The sequence below is a fragment of the Desmodus rotundus genome, chromosome 2 (assembly GCF_022682495.2).
Source record: "Desmodus rotundus isolate HL8 chromosome 2, HLdesRot8A.1, whole genome shotgun sequence".
In the NCBI taxonomy this organism is placed as follows: domain Eukaryota; kingdom Metazoa; phylum Chordata; class Mammalia; order Chiroptera; family Phyllostomidae; genus Desmodus; species Desmodus rotundus.
In genome coordinates this window covers 42,161,728-42,176,258 of record NC_071388.1, presented here as the reverse complement: position 1 = coordinate 42,176,258, position 14,531 = coordinate 42,161,728, and the positions used below count along the sequence as shown (strand labels likewise).

General features: G+C 39.8%; 1 protein-coding gene across 1 annotated transcript in view; it reads left to right on the top strand.

Moving 5' to 3' along the window:
• Nucleotides 1–5,078: 5,078 nt before the first annotated feature.
• Nucleotides 5,079–14,531, top strand: part of MCCC1 (methylcrotonyl-CoA carboxylase subunit 1) — a 60,358-nt gene continuing 50,905 nt past the window's right edge. The window contains exons 1-2 of the mRNA XM_024564009.4: nt 5,079–5,326; nt 9,284–9,330. Of these exons, the coding sequence (XP_024419777.1) occupies nt 5,238–5,326; nt 9,284–9,330 (136 nt within the window). The 5' untranslated portion in view covers nt 5,079–5,237. The remainder of the gene's footprint in view (nt 5,327–9,283; nt 9,331–14,531) is intronic.

The following is a 14,531-nucleotide window of genomic DNA, read 5'->3' as shown; positions in this document are numbered from 1 at the left end:
TCTGGTCTTTTCACTACACCAAGTTGCCTACAAGAATAAGGGGCACTAAGTGCTGCCCAAGGCCTGACACTGGCACATGCTCCATTTTCACATAAGAAGTAGATTTATCCAGAATCATGGCAGATGAAGGAGATTAGAGGAGGACTTGACAGGTAATAAAGTAGCCTACCTTTAAGTCCTCTACTCTCTTAAAGAAGATGGAGGGGCTCTGGAAGCCATTAGTCAGGTTTTCATTTTAGTGGGATTGTTTTGCTGTGGCTCTGAAGATGAAGAAATGAAGTCAACTCAAGGTATTTTATTTCTTTAAAAACAGTGATTTTCTGCTAACTTTTCTTTCTTGAAGTAGGTCCCCCTCTAGTGGTAACTTGCATCTTCTGCACTTTTATAGCCACATTTTCTATTCATGTTCACTTTATTTCGTATGGCAGCCTGCCAAAAAATAATTCCCATGCTTGGTGTTACTGCTAAAGAAAGGAACTAAGTCAGGGCATTAACAGAAAAGACCATATGCCTCTAGCATTCTTTAGTAAGAGAATAATAATGCAAGTCACCCCAGAGTACCAATGGACTTCCCTGACTTATTCTCGAATGAGTCAATAGAATTGGCGAGGTCCTGACTTTAGTCTTAATAGGATATTGAATTGTATTAAAAGTTTTTGTAATAAAAACATATTTTGGAGGTTCATTTATTTCTTACAATTCAGTTTTTCAGTTTTTGTTGTATAAAAAATTTTGTTTACAGTCTTAATGGTTGGCCTTTAATATGGAGGTTGTCACTTGAACCAATGGGTTAAACCATTGTTCTATAAATAATTTATTTTGTTCTATTCTTCATTGCCACATTATTATTACCAGGTAGGAAGACCTAATAGAGAGAAACTTAATTTCTGAGCAGATAATCCACACTGAAGTTACAAATTAAATCTTTAAGTCTTAGTCCAGACCAACTGACTGGATTACTGGTTCGCTTAAGTGCTGTCCTAATTCATTCATTCAAACAACATTAATTAAGGACTTACCAAATGCCAAACATTCTGGTAGGGGCTGAGATAAATAAGAAGATCTCCTGTATTAGTTATCTGTAGCTGTGTAACAAATAACCCCAAAACTTAGCAGTTGAAAATGACAAGCATTTATTATCTTACAGAGTTTGTAAGGGTTGGAAATCTGGAAGCAGCTAAATTGGGTGGTTCTAGCTTAAGGTATCTCACCAGTGGCAGCTAAACTGTCGGCCAGAGCTACAGTCATCCGAAGGTTCAATTGGGGCTAAAGGACCTGCTTCCAAGTTTACAGCACGTGGCCTATCCACGAAGAGGTTCACAACGTGGCTGCTGGCTTTTTCCAGAGTGAGTGATCCAAGAGAGAGAGACTGACCACCTAATCACAGGAGCCACATGCCATCATTTCTGTTACATTCTTTTGGTCACACAGGCCACCCCGGGTGCAGTGTGGAAGGAGACTACATGAGGGTGTGAATACCAGGAGGGGCAGAAATCAAGGGGGGCCATCTCGGATGCTGACTACCCTGGGTTTATTGTCAAGAAACACACTGTGGAATTACTGGCTTATATTTTTGGGTAACTCAGGTAAATAAATTCTCATATGCACACTAAGAACAATGATTAATAAGAATCTGTACAAAGGGTAAAAGAAGCAGGGCCCTTTCTAGCCTGCTTCCAACTCTGCCCCACATGGAGCACCTCCCCAGGAGAGCAGCCCCTCAATCCCTGGTGCCGACAGTCCACTGACCAGCCACTGTGCAGGCTGCCTTGACTGTCCACAAAGGCTGGCCATGGTCCCAGGGCTCCACAATGTTCACGTATAGCTTTGCCTCAGGGATTCGTGAACTCTCCTGTCTTCCACCACAATATAATCCAAGCAGACCTGGTCTACACAGACATCCGTGGGGCATCACATGGCATCACTACGTGGACAAGATAAGTACAAAGCTGTCAATATACTGGAGGACTTGGTAACATGTGTTCCAAGAGGTAGGAGACAAGCCCTATGAAAATTCAGGGTTTGACTACTTCAGTGAAATTTTCAGTGACCCAGGGGTTCCGGGGCACGCCAGATACCCTCCTCAAAATAAAACACAGATGTTTTGCGTCTTGCATCCTTTCCACAAAGAAGGCAGCATAGAGCCAACTAAGCCTCTTTAGGTTCTGGAGGCAACAGTGGTGGGAAAAGGTAGTTTGGAATATTTGACAAACTCTAGTAGGAGAATCTTAACACAGACCCTGAGCATTCTGGAGCAAGACCAAGCCCATGCCATTTGCAGTAGAGAAAGAGGTGTTGGCATGTCACTGGGGCTAGAACACTTGACCTTGGGACACTAAGTGACCATGTATCCAGAATTGCCCATTTCCAGCTGGGTTCTTTCAAATCCACTCAGTGATAAAGTCAGATGGGTCTACCAGTGGTCATTTATAAGATGGGAATCGTACCTCCAGGATCTAGCCCAAGCAGGTCTAGAGGGCATGACCAGGCTTCAGCGCAGGTAGCCCAGACTCCCCACATCACCTACCAGACTGGCACCCGTGCCCTTCCATGGGCTTGCACCTATGCTGGGGGGATGCACGTCACCAGTTGAAAAAGGAGGAAAGCCCACTGTGGTTTATAGATCAGTTGGCTTAGCATATGGGTGCAAACCAAAATGGGACAGTGGCTTCATTATAGCCACATTCAGAAATGAACCTGAAAGACAGCCAGGAAGGAAAATCTTCCCAATGGGCACAGCAGGAAGCAGGTCGTCCAATCTGTAGGGCGGGGGGGGGGGGGGGGGGGGGGGCGGGGAGGTGGCCCAGGGTGAGGAAATACCTGGTTTCCTGGGCAGTGCCATGATCTGGTCATCTGGTCATCTGGTTAGGGTCCTGGAAAGAAAAGGCCTGGACCATCAGAGACAAGGAGCTCTGGGATAGAGACATGTGGAAGGACATATGAGAGTAGGAATACAGTGTGAAGATTTTTGCTCCACATGTGAATGTCTATCAGAAAGCATACACTGTGAAAGAGTCACTGAACAACCAAGTCGACAAAACGCCAGCCGGTGAAGCTTGCTAGCCTTTGTCAGAGACCACACCGGGATCTGCACGATGGGCGAGTGGAGTGAGTGTGGTGGCAGAAACAGAAGCACTATGCGGGCCCAACAGCATGGCCTCCCACTTACCGAGGCCATCTGGCCATTGCAAATTAAAACCACAGTGAAATACCAGTCCACAACCTCCAAAACAGCTAAAATTTAACAGATTGGCAATACTAGGTATTGGTGAGAAATTGCCATTCATTTCTGGTAGGAGAATAAAATGATACAATTATATCGAGAAAAACTTTTTGGTAGTTTCTTGTAAACTTAAGCATGTAACTATTCAGGACTTGGCAAACTTTTTCTGTAAAGAGCAAGATAGTAAATATTTTAGGTAAATCTCCCGGAGCCAGGACAACTGGGGGTTGGGGGGCATCTGGATGGGGGGGGGGGGCCGGGGACTGCAAAACAGGAGTCCAGGGGCTGCCTGCCTCACAGGCACGCCCTCCCCTCTTGTTTTTAATTTATACTTTTAGCCCCTCCCTCCAGCTTTATGGAGGTATAAAATTGTCTATATTTAAAGTGTGCAAGGTGCTGATTTGCTCTATGTATGTATATGTATGTGTGTGTATACACACACTCACACACACATATGTTGTGAAATGATTGCCACAATCAGGAGAACATCATCACCTCACAGGGTTACCTTTTGTGGGTGTGGTGGGAACACTTAAGCTCTACTCTCTTAGCACATTTCAAGTATACAATACAGTACTATAAACTATCGTCACCATGCTGCATATTGGAGCTTTCCATTGATATTAATAAGTAAAATTGGGCTACAGGTGTGTGCGCGCGCGTGCACGTGCACCCGACCTTTGTTACGATTTGGTATCAATGTTATGTTTACTTTGTAAAAAGAATTAGAAAGATGACATTTTTCCTGCGCTCGGGGACGGAAGAGTAGCACCGGAGTCGACTATTCTTCACCGCGTGGGTGGAATTTCCTTGTGATACGAGGTGGGCCACCTGCTTTAGGAAAAATGGTTCTTTCGGAATAATATGCTCTAGTTCTTCTATGGTAATCCTTTGACTAGCTTTTCTATCGCTTCCGGGGTCCGTTTGGGTAAATTGCATTTTCTTGCACCATCATCCGTTTCATTCAGGTTTTCAAGTTAATTTGCTTAAAGTTCAGCAAAGTTAGTCTCTTACAAATATGTAACTTTTCTATATCTGATTTTTCCAACTTATGTTTAATTGTGGCAACTGTTCAGCCACCTGCGCCCCCGCCGCCCCCCCTTTCTTCTAATTAGATTAGTTAACCATCTGTTTTATCAGTCCCCCCCCTCCAAATCCCTGGAATTATTATTCCTTCGATACTAGTTTTTTAAATTCACTTATTTCTTTTATCTTTACTAATTTTTCTATTCTGCTTTCCTTATGTTAACTTCTGTACATTTTTCTAACCCTTGAATTGGATGTTTCATTTATTTCACCATGAATTTTGAGCCCTTCTTTAGCTAAATCAAATAAGCATCTACGTGTAGTACTTTCAGTATCTTTACTTCCTAGATATTCTGCAATTTCTATTTTGACTTCCTCTTTTTCCCAATAGTCAATTATATAAAACACGTTTTCAAAAGCTCAGGCGGTTTACATATTTCAGTTTAGCTATTTATTTTATTTTAGTTTGTTCTTCATTTTTGAGAATACGAGAGAATTTGGTATCCTGCTTTCCACCCCCTTTGACTTTTGCCTCTTGACTTCTTTGCTACTTCGCTGCAGCTCTAATGATAACAATCACCGGGGAAGTTCTTCCACTTGAGGCCGAAGGCGCGCGAAAGCCCGAAGGCAGAGGGAAGACAGAACGGTCAGAAACCTCTAGTCTGGAGGAGGCGGAGAACGAGGCGAACCCACTGCGAGTAGGCGTGGACCCCTGAGGCGGAGAAGACCGGACCACACCTCCGCGGGCACGTGGCCCGATTGGCCAATCGCCGCACCGAAGCTCTGCTCTATTGTTTGATTGGTTTAGGAGGAGACGCCCACCACACTGGGATCGGCCCATTGCTGGGTTTTGACCCAGACGGTGGCCCGCGGAGGACAAGACCCCTGCGGAGCCGAGCCGAGGTTTTGCAGTGTGTGGGCCGCAGCTGGTGTGCGCCACGCCGCTGGAGCGCGTCTAGGAGTCACAGAGCCGCAGGGCTGCAGGGGCATGGCGGCGATCTCCGCGGTGTCGGTGCTGCTGCTGGCGGCGGAGAGGAGCCAATGGCAGCGTTTCCCGAGCCTGCTGCCACCGCCGAGGTAAACGCCTCTTTCGGAGATTTCTGCCTTCAGTCCGGGTTTCGAGAGGGAGACGTCCCCACATCAAGTACTTCCCTCTCCTCCCCCTTCCCCTCTTCCACCCTCGATCGCTTAGTTTGCCCCTATTTTTCCTTTTGTGATGAGTGGTGGAGGGGTGGAGCTGGGCCTGCCATCTCCTGCTCCCCTTGCTGTAAGGGCTGGAATAACGCATGTACAGCTCCAAACCGTTTATCTTATGCTTTCACTGCATTCCCTGTGTGTGTATGTGTGTGTGTGTGTGTGCGCGCGGGGCGGGGGGGCAGGGAGGCAGGTCTTTATAATCTGGGTTCTAGTGACCCCCAAAGGAGTCCACTACTTGCCCAAGGTAACACAATTAATAAGTGATGGAGACAGGCTGTCCTCAACGTCCCTTTTGGTTCAGCTATTCCCCAGTAGCTGTCCAGTTCAGACAAAGACTGCTAGAGTGTTTTCTCACTTTTGGAAGGAATCAAGTTAACAAAAGGCAGTTTACCTTCCAGAGAGCTGAGAAGTCGTTTTATAGCAAAAGCTCTGTATGCAAGCTTAAACAAAGATGTCAGATAACTCCCTCTAACTAGCTAACCAGACTCCACACCTTTTTCAAATTTGGAGCTGAAGCTTCAGTGACAATAACTCATGCAGTGAAGATACCCTCATGCTTCTAGGTAGTAAGTAGGCTTCTTCTTCTTCTCTTATTTATAATTCATTTCTTTTTAATTTGTTGACTTGAGAGAGAGAGAAACATCGATTTGTTGTTACACTTATATATTCATTGATTTGTTGATTATTGTATGTGCCCTGACCAGGGATTGAACCCACAACCTTGGCATATGGGACAGTGCTTTAACCAACTGAGCTACCAGGCCAGGGCCTTCTTTATCCTCCTTTGCTGCATCATCATCATCATCATCATCATCATCATCATCATCATCATCATCATTCTCCATTACTCTGGAAAGATAGTATGGGCACAGATTCAGAAGTCAGGGATTTCAGGTTTGCTACTCACTAGTTGTGAGAACAACCCTGGGCAAGTTACTTAGTATCTCTGTGCTTCAATTTTCTGACCTTGGAGGAGGTGATAATACTAGTACCTTGGATTGTACAAATTAAATGAATACATGGAAAGAGGCTTAAATGGAATCTGGTCCACATGAATCATCAGTAGATAGAGCCTTTGCAGACTCAACCATTTTGATCAAGTTTCTTGTTTGCTTTAGTTTTCCACAAGTTACTGTAGATGCCTTGGATTTTCAGGTATTTAATTGTAGGACTCTCCCCAGAGCAAAGTAAGACTGTAAACGCAGCGTTAGTGTTCTCTTTCTCCTGAGTTTTATTTTCTTAAGTTTCCAGGCTTTTAATGATACTATGGAGACACATTTCTGCCTTCCCTCTCCCTCTTAAACCTTAGCTATTTTATGTAGAATTGTCTCAAGTAGCTGTCACCTAGAAAGTATTAGAGTTGTAATGGCAAATAGAATTAAAGACCTTATCAGTGTAGAGAGTATTTACATTTCTTTTTATATCATGATTCTCTAGTAACTCTGAGAAAAGAAATCTAGCAGTAGAATTTTAGAAATGAGAATAGAAGTTATTTTGATAGGGTGGAATTATTTCATGGAAGTAACTTAATCTTGGTTTTTAAGCCATTAAGTTATAGCTTAGGTAATGGTGAAAAATAGAATCGATCGATCAAAGCATTGTTGGGATAGAGGATTATAGTTAAGTGGTGTGTGCGTTCAGTTGTTTGTCTGTCTCTGTTCACTAGGAAATGGCAGAACAAAACTTAGGTCAGCAATGGCCTTATGCTATGAACTAGAAAATACCTTGTAAAGATCACAAAAGTTGATTCCCCTTCCCTGAAGATCAAGAAAGTGATGTCAGCTGAATTGGAAAGATATGAGAAAGTAGTAGCCTCTTGGGGAGGTCGTCTTGTGGAAGTCTAGTGGTAAAGCTGTGGGTCTTCCCATCAGTCCTTCACAGACGACAACATCTGGATGAGTGTGCCTCATGTGGCAGTAAGTGTGTAGATTGCCTTGTCCTGAGGAGGGAAAATTTCCCTCTACCCCGCGAGGTTCTTCTGGCTTAAGTAATAAATTGACAGGAGACCCATTAGCAGGAGAAAAACAAATTTTAGCTTAATAAGATGTGTACCTCCTGTGTACATTGGACAGACCCAGGAAAACTAACTCGCCAAAATGGAAGAAGCCATGACCTTAAATACCACCTTCACTCAAGACTCTAGATGGTAAGGATGTGAATCAGTGATGGGATTACACACAGTAAACATCGGTGAGATTGTTATGCTGGTGGTGTGCACACCTCCACAGATAATGGCTTGTAGAGATTTAGATATCTTCTTCCTGATAGGGTGAGGGAAACGACCTTGTAAGTGGAGATTTCCCTTACAAATGCAAATATCCTCTTATAAAGAGTAATTTCTAGGTTTTCAGAGCTTCTCCCTTGTTTGCTGTTTCTTAAAATTAGCCAGCCTAAAGTGATCAGTATAGCCAAAGAGGCATATTTTGGGGTGGCAGACTCTGCTCCAGGTAGGGCACCTATCATGAAGAGATTTTATTTCCTGCATTTATGGAGACAGAAGAGTCAGAGAGTTCCTCCCACTCCTGCTGCTTCTCAAGTGATTTTTAATTTAAAATAATCAATATGCCATTGTATGATATCTTAAAGCTGCCTGCCCTGAGCCCCAACAAGTTGTTTTAAAAAAAATTGGTTCTTGAGAGAGTAAAAAAAATCTTAGGTGTCTTAAAAAACAAAATTCCATCTAGCAACTACAAGGGGGTTTCTAGGAGTTGGATAAAATAGAAGGGTTTTTTTTGTTTGTTTTTTAGTAGGAAGAAGGGTGGGGCAAGGGATGAAAACAGGGATTATGTTTAGATCAGGACATCCTATTTGGGGGGGAAGGAAACAGCAAGGGTTAATATCATATAGATTGCCTCTTCTTTCTGTTGGAGGAGGGGATGGAACTGATGCTGACCAGAAAATTCCAGATTGATTAAGATTGTATTTCTGGGAGAGGTTGAAACAGCAATTAGAGCAGGTATTAAATCTATGTTTGGTATTACGGGCTTTAGCACAAGTGAAGCCATTTTGGGCCTGTCATTTTTTTTTAACTGATAATACCATAATTTGTGGCCCTTCAAAGCTTAACCCTTCCTACTATAAAAATCTTATTCCTTCGTACTTAAATTTTCTAGGGGGTGATAATGAAAACAAAAGATTGAGAAATACTGATATAAAGCAACTTGCCCAGGATCACCAGCAGCTGGTCAGTGGGTGGCTCCTTCCGCAAGTCCCATAGCCAGCATTCTTTCTGCTTCCCTTGTTCAGCTCCTCCCTTTTACTTCTTTGGGCCTAAATACTCAAACCTGTCTTATCAGAACGTTGAGTTAGATGGGTATTCTTCAAACTGTAGTTTGACCAGTATATTTTATTTAATAAAATAGAATAGAACCAAATAGAATAGAAACAAAATTCAGGGCAAGTCTCCTTTTATGAAATGTCTGTTTTGTATGTATGTGTACTTGGTTGTGAAGTCAAATACAGTTTTTACTTTGGATTCTAGCGCAGAAAAAAAAGTTTGAGAAAAGCTGAACTAGATGATCTTGAAGTGCCTTGGCTTTCCAGTCAGTCATCTTTGACTCTGTGGTCATATGCCAGTCTCAGGAGCAAGCAGGTTAAAGGATTCATGCAAGGACACGCACTGCCGTGGAGGACAGCCAGAACTGTACTCCTGATTGGTACATTGGTTTTCTTTCCATAAAGAATGTCTTAGTAAATCACTCTGTAGGCTTACGATTTAACTAAGGTCATACCTGGACTTGATTTCAAGTTTTTAAATATTCAGATTATTTTGAAAGAATATCGACTGATCTTGTATATCCCTGTTTAATTATAACTCCCTTTGGACTCATTTTGTAGGAGATGGGCTTGGAAGCAAAGAGCCATGAAGTATGCCACAGCTACAGGTATTAACAGTTTTTACTGTGCTACTTTGCTTTGCTTCAGGTTGTGAACTAAGAAACAAATGTTTAATCCCTTAATTTGCACATAATAGAAGTGGTTCTCATATGCTTTTGAAGTTTTGGATTTTCGTTATAATTTTCTTAGTAAGTATTGAGTCATGGTTTTTACCTCTTTTATGTCAACTATCTTGCTGTGGAGTCTGAAATATAGAGAGAAATATGGAGAACATTTTATATTTATGTTATTTCTGTCTGACTCTCATAGTGTATTGAATTGGGAAAACATAACTATGATGTTTTTAAGGAAAAACATAACTATCTAAATCAATGCTTTATAATGTGCATTTTAAGTAGCAGGACCTTTTTCTTGAAATAAAACTTTACATGGAATTCCTAATTATAAAACATATTTAAATATAACTTCTGATTGATTGGTGGAACACCCTCCCCTACCCCACTAAATACACCTAATACTTCTCTTGGACTCTAGAGATCCTTGTTGAAAAACATGTTTTTGAACTATATAAAACCTTATTTTTTGAAAATAGCTATTATGAACGGTCAAAGTACATTTATTTCATGTGTAATGATGGAAGCAAATTTCATATATTAATAAAATGTCATACCATTGCAGCACTTATGACAGTGAACTGGTGCAATATTCATTTACATTGCAGGAGAACCACATATCCCTGTGCTCAGAGTGACAGAGGTAGTGGAGCAGAGTGTCTGAGAGCTCACATTCGGGAGTGAAGCTAATCTGGGTTCAAATCTTGGATCCACCATTTCTTTAGCTATATAATTTCAGGAAAGTACTGTCTCTTTCAATCTTAATTTCTCCATTAAAAAAATTAAGATTATAATAATAGTATCTTTTTCATATAATGATCGTGAAGGTTTAAGGCCAGATAGAGCCTTTTAGCACAGGACCTAGAGCATAGAAAGTACTTATTTAAAGTTTAATTATTATTACAATGACAGAAATGAAGAATACACTAGAAGGTATCAATAGGAGATTAGATGAAGCAGAGGATCCAGTCAGTGATTAAGAAGACAAGGTAGCAGAAAACACCCAATCAGAGCAGCAGAAAGAAAAAAAATTTAAATGAAAATAGTTTAAGGGACCTCTGTGATAATATCCAATGTAAGAAGATCTACATAATAGGGGTGCCAAAGGAAAACAGAGAGCAAGGGATTGAGAACCTATTTGAAGAAATAAGGACTGAAGACCTCCCTAACCTGGTGAAAGAAGAACATAAGTCCGGGAAACACAGAGTCCTAAACAAGATGACTCCAAAGAGGCCCACACCAAGACACGTTATAATAAAAATGGCAAAGGTTAGAGACAGAGAGAATCTTAAAAGCAGCAAAACAGAGACAGTTACCTACAAAGGAGGTTCCATAAGACTGTCAGCTGACTTCTCAATAGAAACATTTCAGGCCAGTAGGGATTGGTGTGGAATATTCAAAATGATGAAAAGCAAGGACCTACAGTCAAGACCACTGTGCCCTACAAGGCTATCATTTAAAACTGAAGGGGAGATAAAAACTTCCCAGAGGAGAAAAAGCCAAAGGAGTTCATCATCAACAAACCAGTATTACAAGAAATGTTAAAGAGGCTTCTTTAAGAGGGGGGAAAAAAGGAAGGAGGAGGATAAGTATGAATAATAAAATGCCAATAACTATGTACCTATACATAATCACTTTAAATGTAAATGGATTAAGTGCTCCAATCAAAAGACATAGGGTAGCTGAATGGGTAAGAAAACAAGATCTGTGTATATGCTGTCTAAAAGAGATCTGTTTTGGACTGAAAAACACACAAAGTAAAAATTAGAAAAAGATATATCATGCAAGTGGAAATGAAAAAAAAAGCTGAGGTAACAATATTTATATCAAACAAAGTAGAATCTTAAAACAAAGGCTGTAACAGGAGACAAAGAAGGACATTTCACAAAGATAGTGGCATTAATTTCAACAAGAGAATATAACCCTTGTAAACATTTATACACCCAATATAGGAGCAACCTAAATATATAAAGCAAATCTTTATGGACATAGAGAGAGAGATCAACAGTGAGACGGTCATAGTAGGAGACTTTGACACCCCACTGAAATCAATGGATAGATCTTCCAGACAGAAAATCAACAAGGAAACCACAGCCTTAAATGACACATTAGACCTGATGGATTTAATTGATATTTTTATTTTATTAAATTATTTTTTATTCCTCATCCAGGGACATGTTTATTTTAGAGAGAGAGGAAGGGGTTGGGGGAGAGAGAGAGATACATCAATGTAAAAGAAACATTAGTTGCCTCCTATACATGCCCTGACTGGGCATCGGATCCACAACCTAGGTATGGTCCTGACCAGGAGTCGAACCTGCAGCATTTTGATGCATAGGATGATGTTCCAACCAACTGAGCCACCCAGGCAGGGTAATTTTTAGAGCATTTCATCCCAAAACAGCAGAACACATTCTTTCCAAATGCACTTGGAACATTTTCCAGGATAGCCCACATGTTAGGCCACAAAACAAGTGTCAATATATTTATGAAGATTAAAATCATATCATGCATCTTCTCTGACCACAGGTATGGCACTAAAAATCAATTACAAGAAAAAATACAGAAAAACACAAACACATGAAGGCTAAACAACATGTATTAAATAACAAGGAGTTAATAATGAAATGAAGGAAATCAAAATATAACCTGAGATAAAGGAAAATAAAAACAAAACAACAGAAAACCTATGGGACACAGTGAAAGCAGTCCTAAGAGCAAATTCATAGCAATACTGGCCTACCCTAACAAACAAGAAAAATCTCAAATAAACAACCCAACCTTACACCTAAAGAAAAAAGAAAAATAACAACAAACAAAGCCCAAAGTGAGTAGGAAGGAAATAATAAAGGTCAGAATGGAAGTAAACAAAATAGAGTAAAAAAAAAAAAATACAAAAGATTGATGAAACCAAGAGCTGTCTCTCTGAGAAGAGAAACAAGGTTGACAAACCTTTAACCAGACTCATCAAGAAAAAAAGAGAGAAGACCCAAATAAATAAAATGAGAGATGAAAGAGGAGTGACAACTGACACACAGAAGTACAAGGGATTATAATAAAATATTGTGAATAACTACATGCCAACAAGTTGGACAATGTGGAAGAAATGGATAAATTCCTAAAAACATACAATCTTCCAAGACTGAATCAAGAATAAAATCTGAACAGGTGCTTGCTACCAGTGAAATCAAATTGTTTAAAAAAAAAAGAAAAAGAAAAACCTCTCAACACACAAAAGTCCTGGACTAGGTGGTTTCACAGTTGAGTTTTACCAAACATGAAAAAAAGATTTAACACCTATCCTCAAAGTAATCCAAAAAATTCAAAAGGAGGGAAAATTCCTAAGCTCATTTGATATGGCCAGCATTATCCAGATTCCAAAACAACTCAAAAGACATTACAAAAAAGAAGACTATAGGCCAACATGTCTGATGAACATAAATGCAAAAATCCTCAAAAAAAATATTAGCACACCAAATTCAGTAATACATTCAAAAAATGATCATACACAATGATCAAGTGGGATTTATTCCCAGGATGCAAGGTTAATTCAACTTCCACAAATCAATCAATGTGATACATTACATAAGCAAAATGAAGGATAAAAATCATATGATCACCTCAACAGATGCAGAAAAACATTTGATAAAATCCAGCACCCATTTATGATAACCTTCAAAAGTGGGAATAGAGGGAACATACCTCAACATAAGGGCCACATATGACAAACCAACAGCTAACATCACACTTAATGGGGAAAAACTAAAAGCATTTCTCAAGATCTGAAAGAAAATGGGTATGTCTGCTTTCACCACTCTTATTCAACATAGTACTGGAAGTCCTATGCAATCAGACAAGAAGAAAGAAACACCTCCAAATTGGAAAGGAAGAAGTAAAACTGTCATTATTTGCAGATGACGTGAGACTTATATATAGAGAACTCTAAAGATTCCATCATATGAACTATTGAAACTGATTAATGAATTCAATAAATTAGAAGGCTACAAAATAAATATTCAGAAATCATTGCATTATACATTAATAATGAACCATCAGAAAGAGAAGAAAATGGTCCTATTTACAATTGCATTTTAAAACATACCTAGAAATAAATTTAACCAAGGAGGTAAAATACCTTTACTTGGAAAATTATAAGAAATTGAAGAAGATAGAAATAAATGGAAGCATATAACCTGCTCATGGATTCAAAGAATTAACATTGTTAAAATGTCCATACTTCCCAAAGCAGTCTATAGATTCAATGCAGTCTCTCTCAAAATACCATTGGCATATTTCACAAACTAGAATAAATAATCCAAAAATTTATATGGAGCCCCAAAAGACCCCAATTAGCCACAGCAACCTTGAGAAAGAAGAGCAAAGTTGGAGGAATCATGCTTCCTGATATCAGACTATACTGCAAGGCTATCATAATCCAAACAGCATGGCACTAGCACAAAAACAGACAGATAAATCAATGGAACAGATCAGAGAGCCTCAAAATAAACCCATGCCTATATGGTCAATTAATCTATGACAAAGGAGTCAAGAACATACAGTGGGGTAAAGAGAGTCTATTTAATAAATAGTGTTGGAAAAATTGGACAGATACATGGAAAAAAATTAAACTAGATCACCCCACATCATATACAAGAATACATTTGAAATGGATCAAAGATTAAATATAAGACTTGAAACCACAGAACTCCTAGAAGAAAACATAGGCAGTAAACTAACATTTCTCTTAGCAATATTCTTTCTGGTATATCTCCTTGGGCAAGGGAAACAAATGAAAAAATGAACAAATGGACTACATCAAACTAAAAAGTTTTTGCACAGCAATGGAAACCATCAAGAAAACAAAAAGGGAGAAGATATTCATGAATAATATATCCAATAAGTGGTTAATACCCAAAATTATAAAGAACTCATACAACTCAACACCAGAAAAATAAACAATCCAACTAAAAAATGGGCAAAAAATGGGTATCTGAACAAACACTTCCCTAGAGAGGAGATACAGGTGGCTGTTAGACACATGAAAAGATGCTCAATGTCATGAACCATCAGATAAATGCAAATCAAAAGAACAATGAGACATTACCTCACACCTGTCAGAATGCCTATCATCAATA